General features: G+C 38.3%; 1 protein-coding gene across 1 annotated transcript in view; it reads left to right on the forward strand.

Moving 5' to 3' along the window:
* TBCD (tubulin folding cofactor D) overlaps window positions 1-14,410 on the forward strand; it is a 252,362-nt gene that overhangs the window by 118,380 nt on the left and 119,572 nt on the right. The window contains exon 17 of the mRNA XM_077833123.1: window positions 8,224-8,253. Within this exon, the coding sequence (XP_077689249.1) occupies window positions 8,224-8,253 (30 nt within the window). The remainder of the gene's footprint in view (window positions 1-8,223; window positions 8,254-14,410) is intronic.

Consider the following 14,410-nt stretch of genomic DNA (forward strand, 5'->3'; position numbering starts at 1 on the left):
ACTGCCCTAGTTTCAGCTTCTGTATAATCAGAACATGTTGCCCCACGTAGAGTGCATTGTACTAGACTAATTTCAAAATCACAAATTATTACAGTAAGGTCTGTGTATGAAACTAAAGATTTATACCCTTTTTATTCCAGGCATAGATGAAGAAAAAGCACTGAGAATGAAATTGTCTAGAAACTAATTAGTTAATTTTCATTTTTCAAACTGAGAAATATTGGAAAAAAAACCTAGTAGCATAAATGGTGAAAAATCAATTAAATTTTAAAAATATTGTTTTAATAATCCAAAGAATTAGTTGTTACATATGTAAAAAAAATGATTTTCAACCTGACTGCCTCTTTGAGTGCACTGCTAAAAAGAATTTTGTATGAATGCTCCGTACTCATACTTTATTCATTGATGCCACTAATTAACTAATTTCAAGAACAAAGTGATTCTCAGCATTCTTTTCTGAAAGAACATTTTGTGCTGACTGATTGTAGATTGATTCCCAGAGCCATTTTTACATCTGAACTTGTCCACGTAAGCCTTGGGTAAAGTGAAGCTGTTTAAATAATTTTTTTCCAGAGTATGTACCCCATCCTTGCAGATTATTTGCTTGGTACTCTAATGGGATTTTTTTTGTCTCTTAAGTTTTATGATTCTGTGTCTAAATAGTAAAACTGATACTTCGACTGTGAATTAAGGTGCCAAAATTAATACTGACTAGAACAATACTTACTAATCAGGCTCAGTGTGGATTACCTTTCTGTATTTCAAATGGATACAAATTAAAATACAATGATTTGGTTGTTTCTGCTATTACTGTCCTTGTATACCTAGCAGACAGCTTGAAAACGTGATTTTAATGTGGTTCATCACTAAAAAGTTAGTGTATTATATAAGGCTTTGGCACATTTTTATTGTGTGCTGTTTATCTCCTTCCTTGGGTTAGGTGTGGTTTTTGTAGGTGGGTATGGAAAGCAGTGCTACTGTCTACTCATGGTAAAGTGTACCTTCTGTGAGCTGTGCTTTGGCTAGTTTCTGGATGGAAGATTACACTATTTGAAGGAATCAAAGGCTTTGGTAATTTAATCATACTGATCCTTCCCAGTTCAGATTGTGCTGTAATCATAGCTGCAGGGTAACGTTGCATACAGTATGTCTGTTAAGTCCCACCCTAACTGCACTCCTCATTGCACCAAAGAATTGCTTCTCATAGAGAACTGAAACTGTTTTAAGAGGAAGTCTGTAGAAAATAGTCACCCAGTGTGGTAAATGTCCTTATGAATATGCTCTAGTTGATATCAAGTAGATTCTTGAAGCTCTTGCATTTTTAAGCTTTTACAAAAAACAAACCAACGACAAAACAAATACATAAATAGAATTTGAATTTCTTTAATAAACTGAGGGCAGAACCACAGTTGCAACGGATTTGTTTAATATCTAAATTAGTGGGTTTAAGAAAGTATCCACATGTATCATTTTGAATGTGTATATAAGGTGGATTGTTTTGATTTGTATGTTACTAGTGTCAATTCAAATTGGAAACCCTATAAAGAATGTGGAAATATGGTGAAGCATATATCTCTCTCAAAACAAATTAAATTGTGTTCTGTAAATGTATTTCAATGTAAAAAATGGTATCTACTGAAAGTCATTAAGAATATTGTGTTGCGTTTATCATATGTGCTGAATTAATTTTTTTTAAAAGTATGACCAATTCATAGCTTGTATATTTCCACTTCTGTTATTTTCTTGCCAATTTTAACTTGGTGTAATTAAAAGGCCATTTCTTTTGCTTAACTTGGTGGCTTGATAATACCACCTGGCATCATGTTTTTTAAATTAGTCTCTCCTCCTCCTCTTGTATCAGTGGTTGGTTTAAGGGAGGACTGGTACCACTGATTTCACTGTTTGGATTGCTCTATTGCTTGAACTGGAAATGTATAGTTATTATAGCTTTTTAGTATACTTAGTTAGATGTTTGTTAGCATTTTCTGCTTTAAATTTGGAAGCAGGGCTGAGAATATTTTCTTGAGACACAAGGTGGGTGAGGTAATACCTTTTTATTAGATTAACTTCTGTTTGTGAGAAAGGTGTTTGGTGTATGTTTTACTTATATGTATCTCTGTGTACCCATACTATGTGTGTTTATCTCTTTTTAAGCCCTAGTCCTGCATGCTGATAAACATGTGTGGATCCTTGCTATAAGAATTCCATTGAGCAGTGGGAAGGTGTGATTGAGTTAGAACATAAAAAAGTATCTAAGAGAATCTGATTTTTTGAACCCCTTAATTTTAATATTGAGTAAAAACAAATGAAAAAATAATTCCCAAGGGAGATGATTTATACCAAGTTTTAATTTTTAAGCCCAAATTTTGTAGAACTCCAGAAATAGGGCTATCTAATGGAAGTGCTGACACAATTTGACCTGAGTGATGTGAAAAATAAAGCTCATTTTATGAGGTACATGCATTAATGTGTGTAGTAGCCAGGTGGTTTCTGAATATAAAGTTGAAATAAACTTCTGGAGACTATCGTTGTTTAACATGCCTTTCTTTCTTTTGGCTTTTTGTTTGAATTCTGTTAACAGTATTTTTCTCATTAAAATGAGTCACATTTCCCCAAGACTTAACAAAAGATAGTAGGCATGAACGTATCCATTGGCTTTTTTGGATACTTAACAACAGTTCAAGCTAAGACAGGTTCAACTTGACACAAATACAAAAATAATAAAAATAAAAATTAATCCTAAATAACCACTCCCTGCAAATGAAATTGGCTGTCATAGTTTTAACCAAATTTAGCTTAGAGTTATGGAAAGTTTCAAAGAGCTGTTGAATTGTGTGTGGCAAATAAAGCAAACATTTAGATATTTTACAAATTGTAATCTTTGTAGAGTCTAGTGCTTGTACAATATACTGAAACATACATTTTTCAAAGGCTGTTGGACTGAAATGTTAGATTGTTTCATTGGACAATGAAACAAATACTTAATGCTAACATCTAGACTAAGAAACATGAAAAGAAAACTTTTTGAAGTCAGTGGGAATTGTGCATGTTTACTTGAAGGCAGAACTCGTCCTTAGTAAGTCAATTATGAAGTTTACTAGTCTCTTACTAAATTATCTTTTGTTGGGTGCTTTTCTTTTCAGTTTACCTAATTAATATATTTAATGAAACCGATTTATTCATTAGAGAAGACATGTTTTACTTTGTTAGAGGAATGATGTTTCCACCATGTTTAATTTAGCGAATTCTGTTTAGATTTTCATCTGCATGATGTTATTTAAACTGACATAGAAAATGCAAAAGGAAAACAATAGCAGAACGTAAAAACGTACAGTACATTAAGGATGGTTATTCTGCAAAGTCTTCACTTATAATAACTATCTGGCTAACATGTTATATTCAGTGTAAAATTCTTCTTTCCATTAATGACTAGTTTATGGTTATACTACAATATATTACACTGAATGGAGACTTACTCAGTCAGGCGCAAGTGGTGTTCTCTATGGTGAAGAGTGGTGTCCATCCTCCCTGTGGAAGGAAAGAGCCCAGGTAGAGACCGTCGAAACGTGGAAGTAAACGAATGGCTACGCAGGTGGTGTCAGACAGAAGGCTTTGGATTCTTTGATCATGGGATGGTGTTCCAAGAAGAAGGATGGCTAGGCAGAGACGGAGATGCTAACGAAGAGCGGGAAGAGCATCTTTGCAAGCAGGCTGGCTAACCTAGTGAGGAGGGCTTTAAATTAGATTCACCAGGGGAAGGAGACCAAAGCCCTGAGGTAAGTGGGGAAGTGGGATAACAGGAGGAAGCATGATCAGCAGAGCGCAAGACGGGAGGATTCCTGTCTCATACTGAGAAAGCAGGACAATCAGCGATTTATCTTAAATGCCTTTACACAAATGCAAGAAGCCTGGGAAACAAGCAGGGAGAACTGGAAGTCCTGGCACAGTCAAGGAATTATGATGTGATTGGAATAACAGAGACTTGGTGGGATAACTCACATGACCTGGAGTACTGTCATGGATGGATATAAACTGTTCAGGAAGGACATGCAGCTACCTGAAAGGGGGTTCCAAAGAGGATGGATCTAGACTATTCGCAGCGGTACCAGATGACAGAACAAGGAGTAATGGTCTCAAGTTGCAGTGGGGAAGGTTTAAGTTGGATATTAGGAAAAACTTTTTCACTGGGAGGCTGGTGAAACACTGGAATGGGTTACCTCGGGAGGTGGTGGAATCTCCTTTCTTAGAGGATTTTTAAGGTCAGGCTTGACAAAGCCTTGGCTGGGATGATTTAGTTGGGGATTGGTTCTAGTTTGAGCAGAGGATTGGACTAGATGACCTCCTGATGTCCCTTCCAACCCTGATATTCTATGGTTCTATGAATTGCAGATATTTTATAAATAAAACAAAAAAATGTCTGGCAGTCTGAAATCAATACTGTCGAGCTTAAAAATACAGATGTCCCACTCAGCTGTTGTTGAATTCGGGCCTGTATATTTATGGATAATCTGGCCACTTACTCAATTGAAACATTTCCTAAGGTAATCATAATGCAGTTGGTCAGTGATTGAATTGCTTAGTCAGTTAGGGGTGTAGGCATTAAGGGTGAGAGCCATATCTCTGTTGCAGCCCCTTTATGCCAGGGAAAAGGGCCTGAGCAGTGTGTAAAGGAGCCCTATAAAAGCCCTTTATCCGACCAGGAAGAATTACCCTGATTTAGGCACTGAGAAAGGCCTCTGTATGTTGTATTCTGAGGACCTCCTTGCAGGTCATGGCAAAAGGGTATGCTAGAGGATAGGGATGTAAATTGGTAAACGGTTTACAGGTTAACCGGTAAGAATTAGTCTTGCCAGTTAACCGCCCTAACTGTTAACTCCAGCTGTGCCAGCTGGCGGCCAGCTGGTCAGAAGGATCTCAGCCCCGGGCTGGCTGGAGCAGCCCCAGTGGTTAAATGATTAAATGATAAATTTTAATAATTTAAACGGTTAACTTTTTAAAACAATATTTACATCCCTACTGGAGGAGAGGCTGAAGGTGGAAGAAGCTTGTCAGTATTAGGGCTACAGCATGCAGTTGTGCAAAGATGTCAGGCAGCACTACAGCCCATGTTCCTGCCCTGGCAAGTCGCTGTAACCTAGACATGCTCTCAGAGCTTTATAAGAAGTTACACCGGGGGCCTTTCCAGTACACTTAGATTGCTACCGCATCCCTGTGCTATGAGTTCTCACCTGTTGTGTGGCTTACATTGATTCCTTGGAACCATAGGTTATTCCAGAGGGAATTCTGCACTGCTGCACAATGCAGAATTTGCACAGAATTAATGTTCTGTGCAGAATTTCATTTTTTTCCTGAAGAATTGGTGCTGAGGAGCTGCTGGTTGCCAGTAGGGGCCACTGGACCGGGCAGAGCCTGGCTTCCCAGTGCACAAATAAAGGACCCTGGTGGGGGGGGAGAGAGGGGTAGCTGGAGGGTTTCTGGCAGGTATTGTTCCCTGCATGCCCTGAAGGAAGGAGCTGATGTGTGGGCTGTGGCCCCACAGTGAGCGGAGCGCCCGGCCCAGCGGGAATGGAGTCCCTGCCCAGCATCAGTCCTGCACAGTCCAACACTGAAATCACCACAGGAAACTCCATACAAGCGTGGTTTGACCAGCATCAGGATATTTCTGCCTCTGGATCTCTGTGGGGAGGGGATGCAGGTATCTGGCCTTATGGCTGGGCTCTGCAGGGGTGTGTGGGGGTCTGGGTTGGGGGGGGCTTGCAGCTGGGTTTGGGGGGAGGTATGGGTGTCTGGGCTGAGGGGCTCTGTGCAGCCGCCTCCAGCACCCCCTTCAACACTCCCAATACCTCCTGAATACCCTATGCCAATACACACAGACCCCTTCAGGACCACCCAACTGTATCCACCTCCAGCTCCCGCTCCCCCCCCGGCAGTGTCCTGTATTTGGGAACCTCTTGGTAACCTTATGGGGGCAGGGTGAAAAAATGAGAATCAACTAAAAGACCAGAGAGGCAGAATTTTCCCCCAAGATGCGCCCAGCTGGCATGTGTGACACATGCAGACGGAGGCACCCAACGAAAGCATAACAGAGAAACAGAAATTGCGTTGTCATGTGGGGTTCCTTTAACTTTCTGCTCCTGGGGGAATCTTTTTTGTTCCAGAAATACTTGCTGCAAGATATTTTGAAATAGATTACCAAAATAATTAAAACTGACATGATTCTATTGCATTATTATCACAAATTATATATGGAGATTTTTGCAGAATTTTAAAACATTGTATGCATTTTTAAATTTTTTGACGCAGAATTCCCCCAGGAGTAACAGGTTCAAATCCAAGCAAGCGAACTCAAACTTTCATTTTTCCAGAGTTCAGTATTTACTCTGTTTTTCTTTTGGAAGGAATCTTACAAATAAGTGATGTCTGTCTATGTGGCAATCCAAAGATCCCATGGTATTTTTGAGAAGAATAGGATTTTTGCCCCAGCGTTCTTGGCCAAAATTTCCCACTGTGTTGGACATCAGTTGTCAGCTGGCTGCTGCTGTCTTTTCCCAAAAATTGTTTGTAAACATAGTGTCATTACATAAATGAGGTGAATAATTATTAGTATCCAGATAATAGTGATACTTACTTTTTTTGAACAATTTAGAAAACCTCTGCCAGTATTTGTACTTCTTGCTTTTAAAAAAAAATTGCCTCTTTATAAAAAGAAATTTTAAAATTTGTATGTAGTATATGTCAGGGACAGTTCTACTCCAGACTAGCTGGTGGGGAGTGGGGGAAGATACTGGAAAAAGTAAATACTGTGTGGGGGACTACATTGATGCAGATTGATCAATGCATTGATGCAGATATATATGTAATGCTCTAATTACATATATTCTATTTTCTTTATGATCTGTTTATTGCCAGACATAAGAAGTGTACATCAATTAAGATGCCTTCAAGTTTTGCAAGCTCAGAGACTGATATTTTAACATGCTTTCACACCTGAATGTTTCAAATATCAGTGTTCAGTACTCAAGAATAAACAGCTAAAGCAGTACAATCCCAATCACGCTGCTCTCAACAGCCTCTAAGTATTGTATTTAACTAGGCTTGGCAGAATTAAATTTTTATTTTTTATAATTTTGATAGATAATATTGATGTTTATTTTTAAGCATTTTTTCTGTGTGTATCTAGTTAAATGTTCACAGTTGTGAAAAATTATGGGGTGTGTGTCAAGCAATGAGGGGGTAAGACAATTATTTAATGACAGTTGATTTTGCAGTTAAAAGAATTAAACCTTTATAACTGTTAAAACACAAATTGTCAAGATCACATGTCAAAATATGCAAAGTAAATATCCTTAAATCAAATTCTAAGTTTTCAAGCATCATTTTTCTTTTACTTTGTCGATCTGTAAAATTCAATTATTATGGATGGAAATTTTTATTGGTTTGTGTGTGTTTGATGAAACTGATGTTTACCAACATATACTGATAAAAATGAATCCTTCCAAGCCTTTACATCACATAAACAAGGCATTATAACCATGATATTATCTAAGGCTATGTCTACACGAGCACTTTGTTGGTAAAACTGTTGTCAGTCAAGAGTGTGGAAAAAACAAAAAAAACCCCACTTCCCTGACCAACATAAGTTTTACAGACACCGCTATGTTGGCAGGAGATGCTCTACCACCGACATAGCTACGGCTGCTCATTGGGGGTGGTCTAATTATGCCAACGAGAGAGCTCTCTACCATTGGCATAGAGGTGTGCTGCTGCAAGGTCTGTAGTATAGACATAGCAGAGTCTTTATGGAAGATATCTGAAACTTTCCCAAAGCAGATAAACAAGACAGAGCTGTCCTGATTCCTTTTGTCGCAGGCTACTGACTTTTGATTGTACTGTGAAGCCTTGTCTTAGGAATCAAAGACTACTCTTATGGGTGTGATTATTTTAGTCAACTTGCATTCTTAAACTGTTATCATGCAACAGACAGATTTGAAAGCACATTAGAACATAAAGCATCAGTGACCTTCCCTCCTCCCCCCCCAAAAAACAAACCAAAAACAAAAAACAACCCTTGAGGGCCTATTCAACTAACAAAGGTGACTTTATTTTAAAAAGTAAAGCCATGGGTCATTTATATTGCTGCGTGTTTGTTTTGAATTCATCCTCTGGTGTTTATCGAAAAGAAAACTGACTCATTTTTGTATGTTTGTTCTCTCTGTTCTGTAGGCTGCCTTCCAGGAGAATGTTGGAAGACAGGTATAGTAACTTTTCTGATTCTTCATTAGACTTCTTGCAGATACATTGTAACATGTTACTCCTAAAACCAAATGAGTAAAAGAACAACCAAATTTGGGGAACACTGTTTTGAAACAATCATGTAACATATTTTCATCATTTGAACCACAGGTTCTTGTGTACTTTTTTCCCCTTTAAACTTAATTGAGAGTTTTTAGGACATTAGTTCCAGAAGCCTTTTAGCAAGTTGCTTCTAAAAAGCAAAACATTGATGTAAAGTCGCACAATATGCCTTAACTTGCATTAAGGTAAGTTAAGTGAACTACACAAGGCCTCACAGCAATTTGATCGCATAGCTAGCACTAGAACTCAGGAGTCCTCACTTCTGGTTCTGTGCTTTGTCCAGTAGGTCATGCAGTTTCTCAAACCATAATCTGAATTTTCCAAGAAATTTGTTAGTTTTGAAGTATGAGTTGTTCAAGTAGAAAAGTCCACTTTATTTCCATGTCACTTGGCAGGCAGATATTTCATGGCATAAAAGACTTAGAACAGTGGTTTTCAGCCTTTTCTCATTTGCAGACCACTAAAAAAGTTTGAATGGACAGGCCCCGTTGGAAATCTTCGACCTAGTCTGTGGACCCCCCAGGGCTAAGTTCCCTCTAAACTGCGTGGCCGCCTAGCAGGCTATCGAGTGCCGTGCACTTCAGGTGTCCCTCCCCCAACTCCCATGCTGCTTCTGCCCTCTGCCTTGGAGCTGCTCCTGGGAGCCTCCTGCTTGCTGTGCAGAGTGGGGATGTGGAAGGGGGCACTGATGTCAGGGTGTCCTCCTTCCCCCCTGTCCCTGTACCCCATCTCCACAGAGCGGGGTGGGGGACACAACAGGGCTCAGGACAGAGGGAGCTTGCTGGCAGTTGCTGCTGTGTCTGAACATGCTGATCTACTTAATAGGGCAGCATGCTTAAAGTGGGGGCAGCATGCTTAAAGGGGCTATGCGTGTGTCTGTCTTTTTCACACACTCTCACTTTCTGTCTTTCACAGTCACCTCCCAACATATACTTGTATTATTATTGTTGTTACTTCTTGATACTTCTTGCGAAGTGTGGTTTTTTTAGTTGTTTGACTGGTCTATGCATTTCATTATGCTTAAATTGAATTCTTTGAGTAGTGAGTTCTAAAATGCCCAACTTGTCCTGGCTGGAGTAATTATCCCTATAGTAACTTCTTAAAAGTATATATTATATCTAGGTTTTTGGTTTCTACTGGTGGTGCACATCCACACGTTATCTCGATATGGTGCACATAACAAAATTCATTCCACACATGGATGGAAAAAATTAGAGGGAACACTGCTCCAGGAGTCCATGGACCCCAGGTTGAAAACCACTAACTAAAAATCTCTTCATCTGTGTGCTGAATACACTAACTGCTAAGGTTTCTGCCTGAAGTCTAGAAGAAAGAGAAAAAATTAGCCATGCAATTATTTCCCATTTATAATACTAAAATAGTGTAAATACATTAACAAAATCTTTGAGATTGCAAATCATGTGTCTCACATATAAAAAAAAAAACAAACAAGCACATTTAAGGTGATCTGAGAAGCTTCTTATCTGCAGGAATCTGTGTTCAGGCCCTCATGATTCTCCTCTAAGAGCTGACATCACTGACATATACAGCAGAGCAGGGAGCTGTGTTCCATACACTAATATAGGTGTTAGTGATGTCATGTAGGTAAAGAAGCGCAGAAGCTTAAAAACCTGATTTTAAACTATTTTGTAGTGCCAATATACTCCTGGCACTATGCATTCTCACCATAGCACATTTCCAGTATCTTGTTAAAAGGTTATTTGTGGTGTTCATTGGTATGGTATTTCCTCATTGCATGGTGTTATCTTGATTCTCATTTTTACTAAGATTCTTTTATGCCACTTTGGCAGTGTGAAAAGGCCTTATAGTGTGTGTAAATGTGATACTGTACTGGGTATGTGTTAGCTGCTGTATTAAGGTCAAAGCAACATGGAGCTAATGATGGTCTCATCTTGCCTTCATTGGATTTAATCAGAAGCAGGGATGAGGGGCAGGGGGCAATGGGCCCAGGACTTTTAAAAGTGGGAGGGGGCAAACAGTAATGTGATAAAGTTTACAGGCGGTACAGAATTATTCAAAATAGTTAAGTCCAAAGCTGACTGCAAAGGGTTGCAAAAGGATCTTAAAATTCTGGGTGACTGGGCAATGAAATGGTAGATTGAATTCAGTGTTGATAAATACTAAGTAATGCACATTGGAAAACATAATCCCAACTCTACATAAAAAATGATAGATTCTAAAATTACTGCTACCACTCAAGAAAGAGATCTTGGAATCATTTTAGATAGTTCCCTGAAAAGACTGGTCATTGTGCAGCGGTAATAAAAAAAAAAAAAGAAAGAAAAAAAAGAAAAAAGGTGATGTTAGGAACCATTAGGAAAGGGATAGATGATAAGACAGAAAATGCCATAATGCCACTGCATAAAACCATATTACACCTATTCTACTGTGTGCAGTTCTGGTCACCCTTTTTCAAAAAAGTTATATTAGAATTGAAAAAAGTAGAGAGAGGAGCAACAAAATAATTAGGGGTATGGAGCAGCTTCCATATGAGGAAAGATTTAAAAAGACTGAGACTATTCAGCTTAGGAAAGAGATAATTAAAGGGGGATATGATAGAAGTCTGTAAAATCATGAATGGTGTGGAGAAAGTGAATAAGGAAGTCTTATTTCTCCTTCACATAACACAAGAACCAGGAGTCACCCAATTAAATTAATAGGCAGCAGCAGGTTTAAAACAAACATAAGGAAGTACTTCTTCACACAACTCTTAGTCAACCTGTGGAACTCGTTGCCAAGGGATGTTGTGATATAAATATGTGTGTGTATAACTAGGTTCAATAAAGAAATAGATAATTTCATAAGTGATCTCTCTCCTGCCATCCATCTCCACCCTCTGACAAACAGCGGCTAGGGACACCTAGCCTTACCCGTCCTGGCTAATAGCCATTAATGGACTTAACCTCCATGCATTTATCTAGTTCTCTTTTAAACCCTGTTATAGTCCTGGCCTTCACAACCTCCTCAGGCAAGGAGTTCCACAGGTTGACTGTGTGCTGTGTGAAGAAGAACTTCACATGGAGGATAGGTTCATCAGTGACTATTAGCCAAGATGGTCAGGGCTGCAAACCCATCTGACATGGGCTACTGTTGGAGGACAGGATACTGGGCTAGATCAATTGCTGATCTAACCTAGTATGGCCATTCTTATGTTCTTATTGAAAAGGCCCCTATTCTAAGGTCAGTTTTCAGTGTTAGGCTTTCTATACTCCAGCTGCCCCAAATTCTCTGTCACACGAGCTGGGTGTTCACTCCCCTAGTGTTGGGAGGTGGGCAATAAGGAATGTGTCCAGAACTGATGTGTGTTTCAAGATGAAGTTAGGATAATAGTGGAGGAAAGCTTCAAGGGAGGGCTTCTTCGGTGATGGTGGCCCAACTAGGGCTGAGGTAAAGAGGACATCATGATTTCCTTGATTCTCCAGAGCGTCTAGTCATTGCAGAGCAGTTCACACTGCCTCCATGTCATGTGGTACTGGATAAAGCAATAAAACACCTCCCCATGATTTCAGCTTATATCAGGTGGGATGCAGCCCAATGATGCTGTAGTTTTTAAGCCAGCCCTGCTGAAAAGTACTGGATATACATTAATAGGTCAGTTTTGTTTAAATGACTTCTCAAAAGTGTCGAGGCAATTCCAATGAACTTTGGATGACTATGCGGCTTTAAAAAAAAAAAAAAAAGTGTATGAACTGTCAACACCTGAAGCTAAGAAAATACTTGTCTTGGTGAGATGATAGTTTTGATTATGCATACTTATTTCATAATGGAAGTGATTTGTATAAATGGCTAAAATTATTTTTGTCTTATCCATAATATCAAGATTTCAGGATATTCTCTATCAGATCTAGATGTTTTCAATACATTATAACAGACTTAGGCTGAACAGATAGAACCAGACATCCACGCAATTTGTTGTAGAATGGCCTGTGGGTTAAGTATTCATTTATGCTCCTTTTTGAAAATATTGACTTTATTTCACCCTTTTACTAGGGAGGTCAAGACAACTACACACAAGCTTACGCTATCTGACACTTTCATGTCCCCAGTACTAAATTTACTAAACCAGTTTCAGTTTTCACTGTGAGAGTTTATGCATCTTACATGTATGCCACATCCAGAAAATAAGTTCCTGTTGCATCTTAGCATTGTTTCTTTGGTTTTTAAAGATGTGAGCTAATTGAATGAATATTTGGCTACACCTTTTCATTCAATGAAAGATTTGTAGGGTTGTTTATAGATCAGTCAAAAAGATTCAATCCCAAATTAATCTATTGCCAAAAAATTTCATTGCCAGGCATATGTTGATACATATGGTCTACATTTGAACTCATTACAGATTTAGCTAATGCACAGATAGACAACAGATACTGGATATGTTCTGGCATTTTCTGGAGGGATCTACGATGAAATAGTAAATTAGCAGGGCACAGAACCTGACAGTGGAATGGAACAATATCCATGACTCACCTTGTTCCTGTGGGAGGAGTAGTGAACCATTTCTTGCTGCCTAGGAGAATGGCTACTTCAAACCATCAGATACACCCATTATATCTCTTTATAATATGATGCAACAGACATCCTTTTTCTGCGTAGGTGGGAAGTAAAGTACTTTTTCTCCATCCAGAGCACTTAATACTTTTAGTAATTAGATGAGGAGAAGAAAAGTGCAGTTTTGTTGCTTTCTTGTTCCTGACTTCTTCAGCTCTGTAATGCCTCCTATCCTGGAGGTAAGAGAAGTGTATGTGTGTGTGTGCTACAGCAAATAGGTTGCTGTTCACTGTTAGGGTGGATTTAAAGATTCCATGTAGGTGAAAGGTTTTTTCTTTAAAAAGTCCCAGAATATATCTAAGAATAAATCAAAGTAGAGGCACTTTTTTTAACAAAATTAATTTTAATATTGAAGTGCACTTTTAAAAAATCCTTTGACACAATGGACACTTTCTAGATTATTTTGCATTCCTGTAGCCCCAATGGAGAAGGGATGTAAAGCAAAGAAATTGTCCAGATTTCCCAGAACCTCTACTCCTGCACAGCACTCATTGTTTACATATCATGTGACCTATCCCTTTTGTAACTGGGTGTAGTATGTTTGGTTATTAGCTAGTTTACGTTTGCCCTTAATTATAGGTTGAGTAGGCCATGCTGTCTCCTCCATCAGGAAATATAACTTTGTATCATACCATTATACTAAATGAAATCCCGGTCAGCCAATCAAAATTCTGAAAATCTGAGCTATGTATGAGCTATTAGACATGACTGGCAGTGAATTTACAGCTGATGACTGCATGCATAATCATATGTTATGAGTGTCTTCTGAAAAAAGCAATAATACATTTGCATAGCACAATCAGAAGTGTGATTGCTACTATGGAATTAAATTTGTTGAAAAATTGCTGGGTTTTATGAAAACTTTCTTTAGTTAATGGATAAACACACCATGAAATATATATATAAATGGAGACTAGTAAATAACTCTTACTTTTTTTTTATATGTGGTGATTTTCTTTCTACCTGTCCTCTCCTACACAGTCTCTACTGGGTGTTGTTCCTTTCATATGACCTGAAAACCTGATTCTGCTTATATGTCTGTATATACAAGATTTATACAACATTATTTTCTGTATTGGTAACAATATTGCTAGTGTGGAACAAGTAATTGAAGGAAAAGCTCTTGTTTATAATGAAATTTGTCTTAAATGTAAATATCTACTCTCTCTAATAATGCTCACTGCCTCTGTGACCACTTCATTACAATGGAAAGTATAGTTAATTAGCTTTGTGGATTTAGGCATGACTCTGATAAGCAGTTCCCTCAATTCCAATTGATGACACAGGAATTGAGGGTGTTTAGTTTGTCGTCAAGGCAATCAGTGCCTCTTAGCATTGAGCTCATTGTTCCTAATTTCTAATACCACCTTTGATTTTTTTAAAAATAAATCCTTTTACAGAGATGAAGGTGTTTAAGAAACTTCCTGTGTTATTGGATATTCCAATCCTACTGTTTTTCTAAAAATAATTTCAGCACAAACACATT

Source organism: Eretmochelys imbricata, chromosome 14 (genome assembly GCF_965152235.1).
Source record: "Eretmochelys imbricata isolate rEreImb1 chromosome 14, rEreImb1.hap1, whole genome shotgun sequence".
NCBI lineage: Eukaryota > Metazoa > Chordata > Testudines > Cheloniidae > Eretmochelys > Eretmochelys imbricata.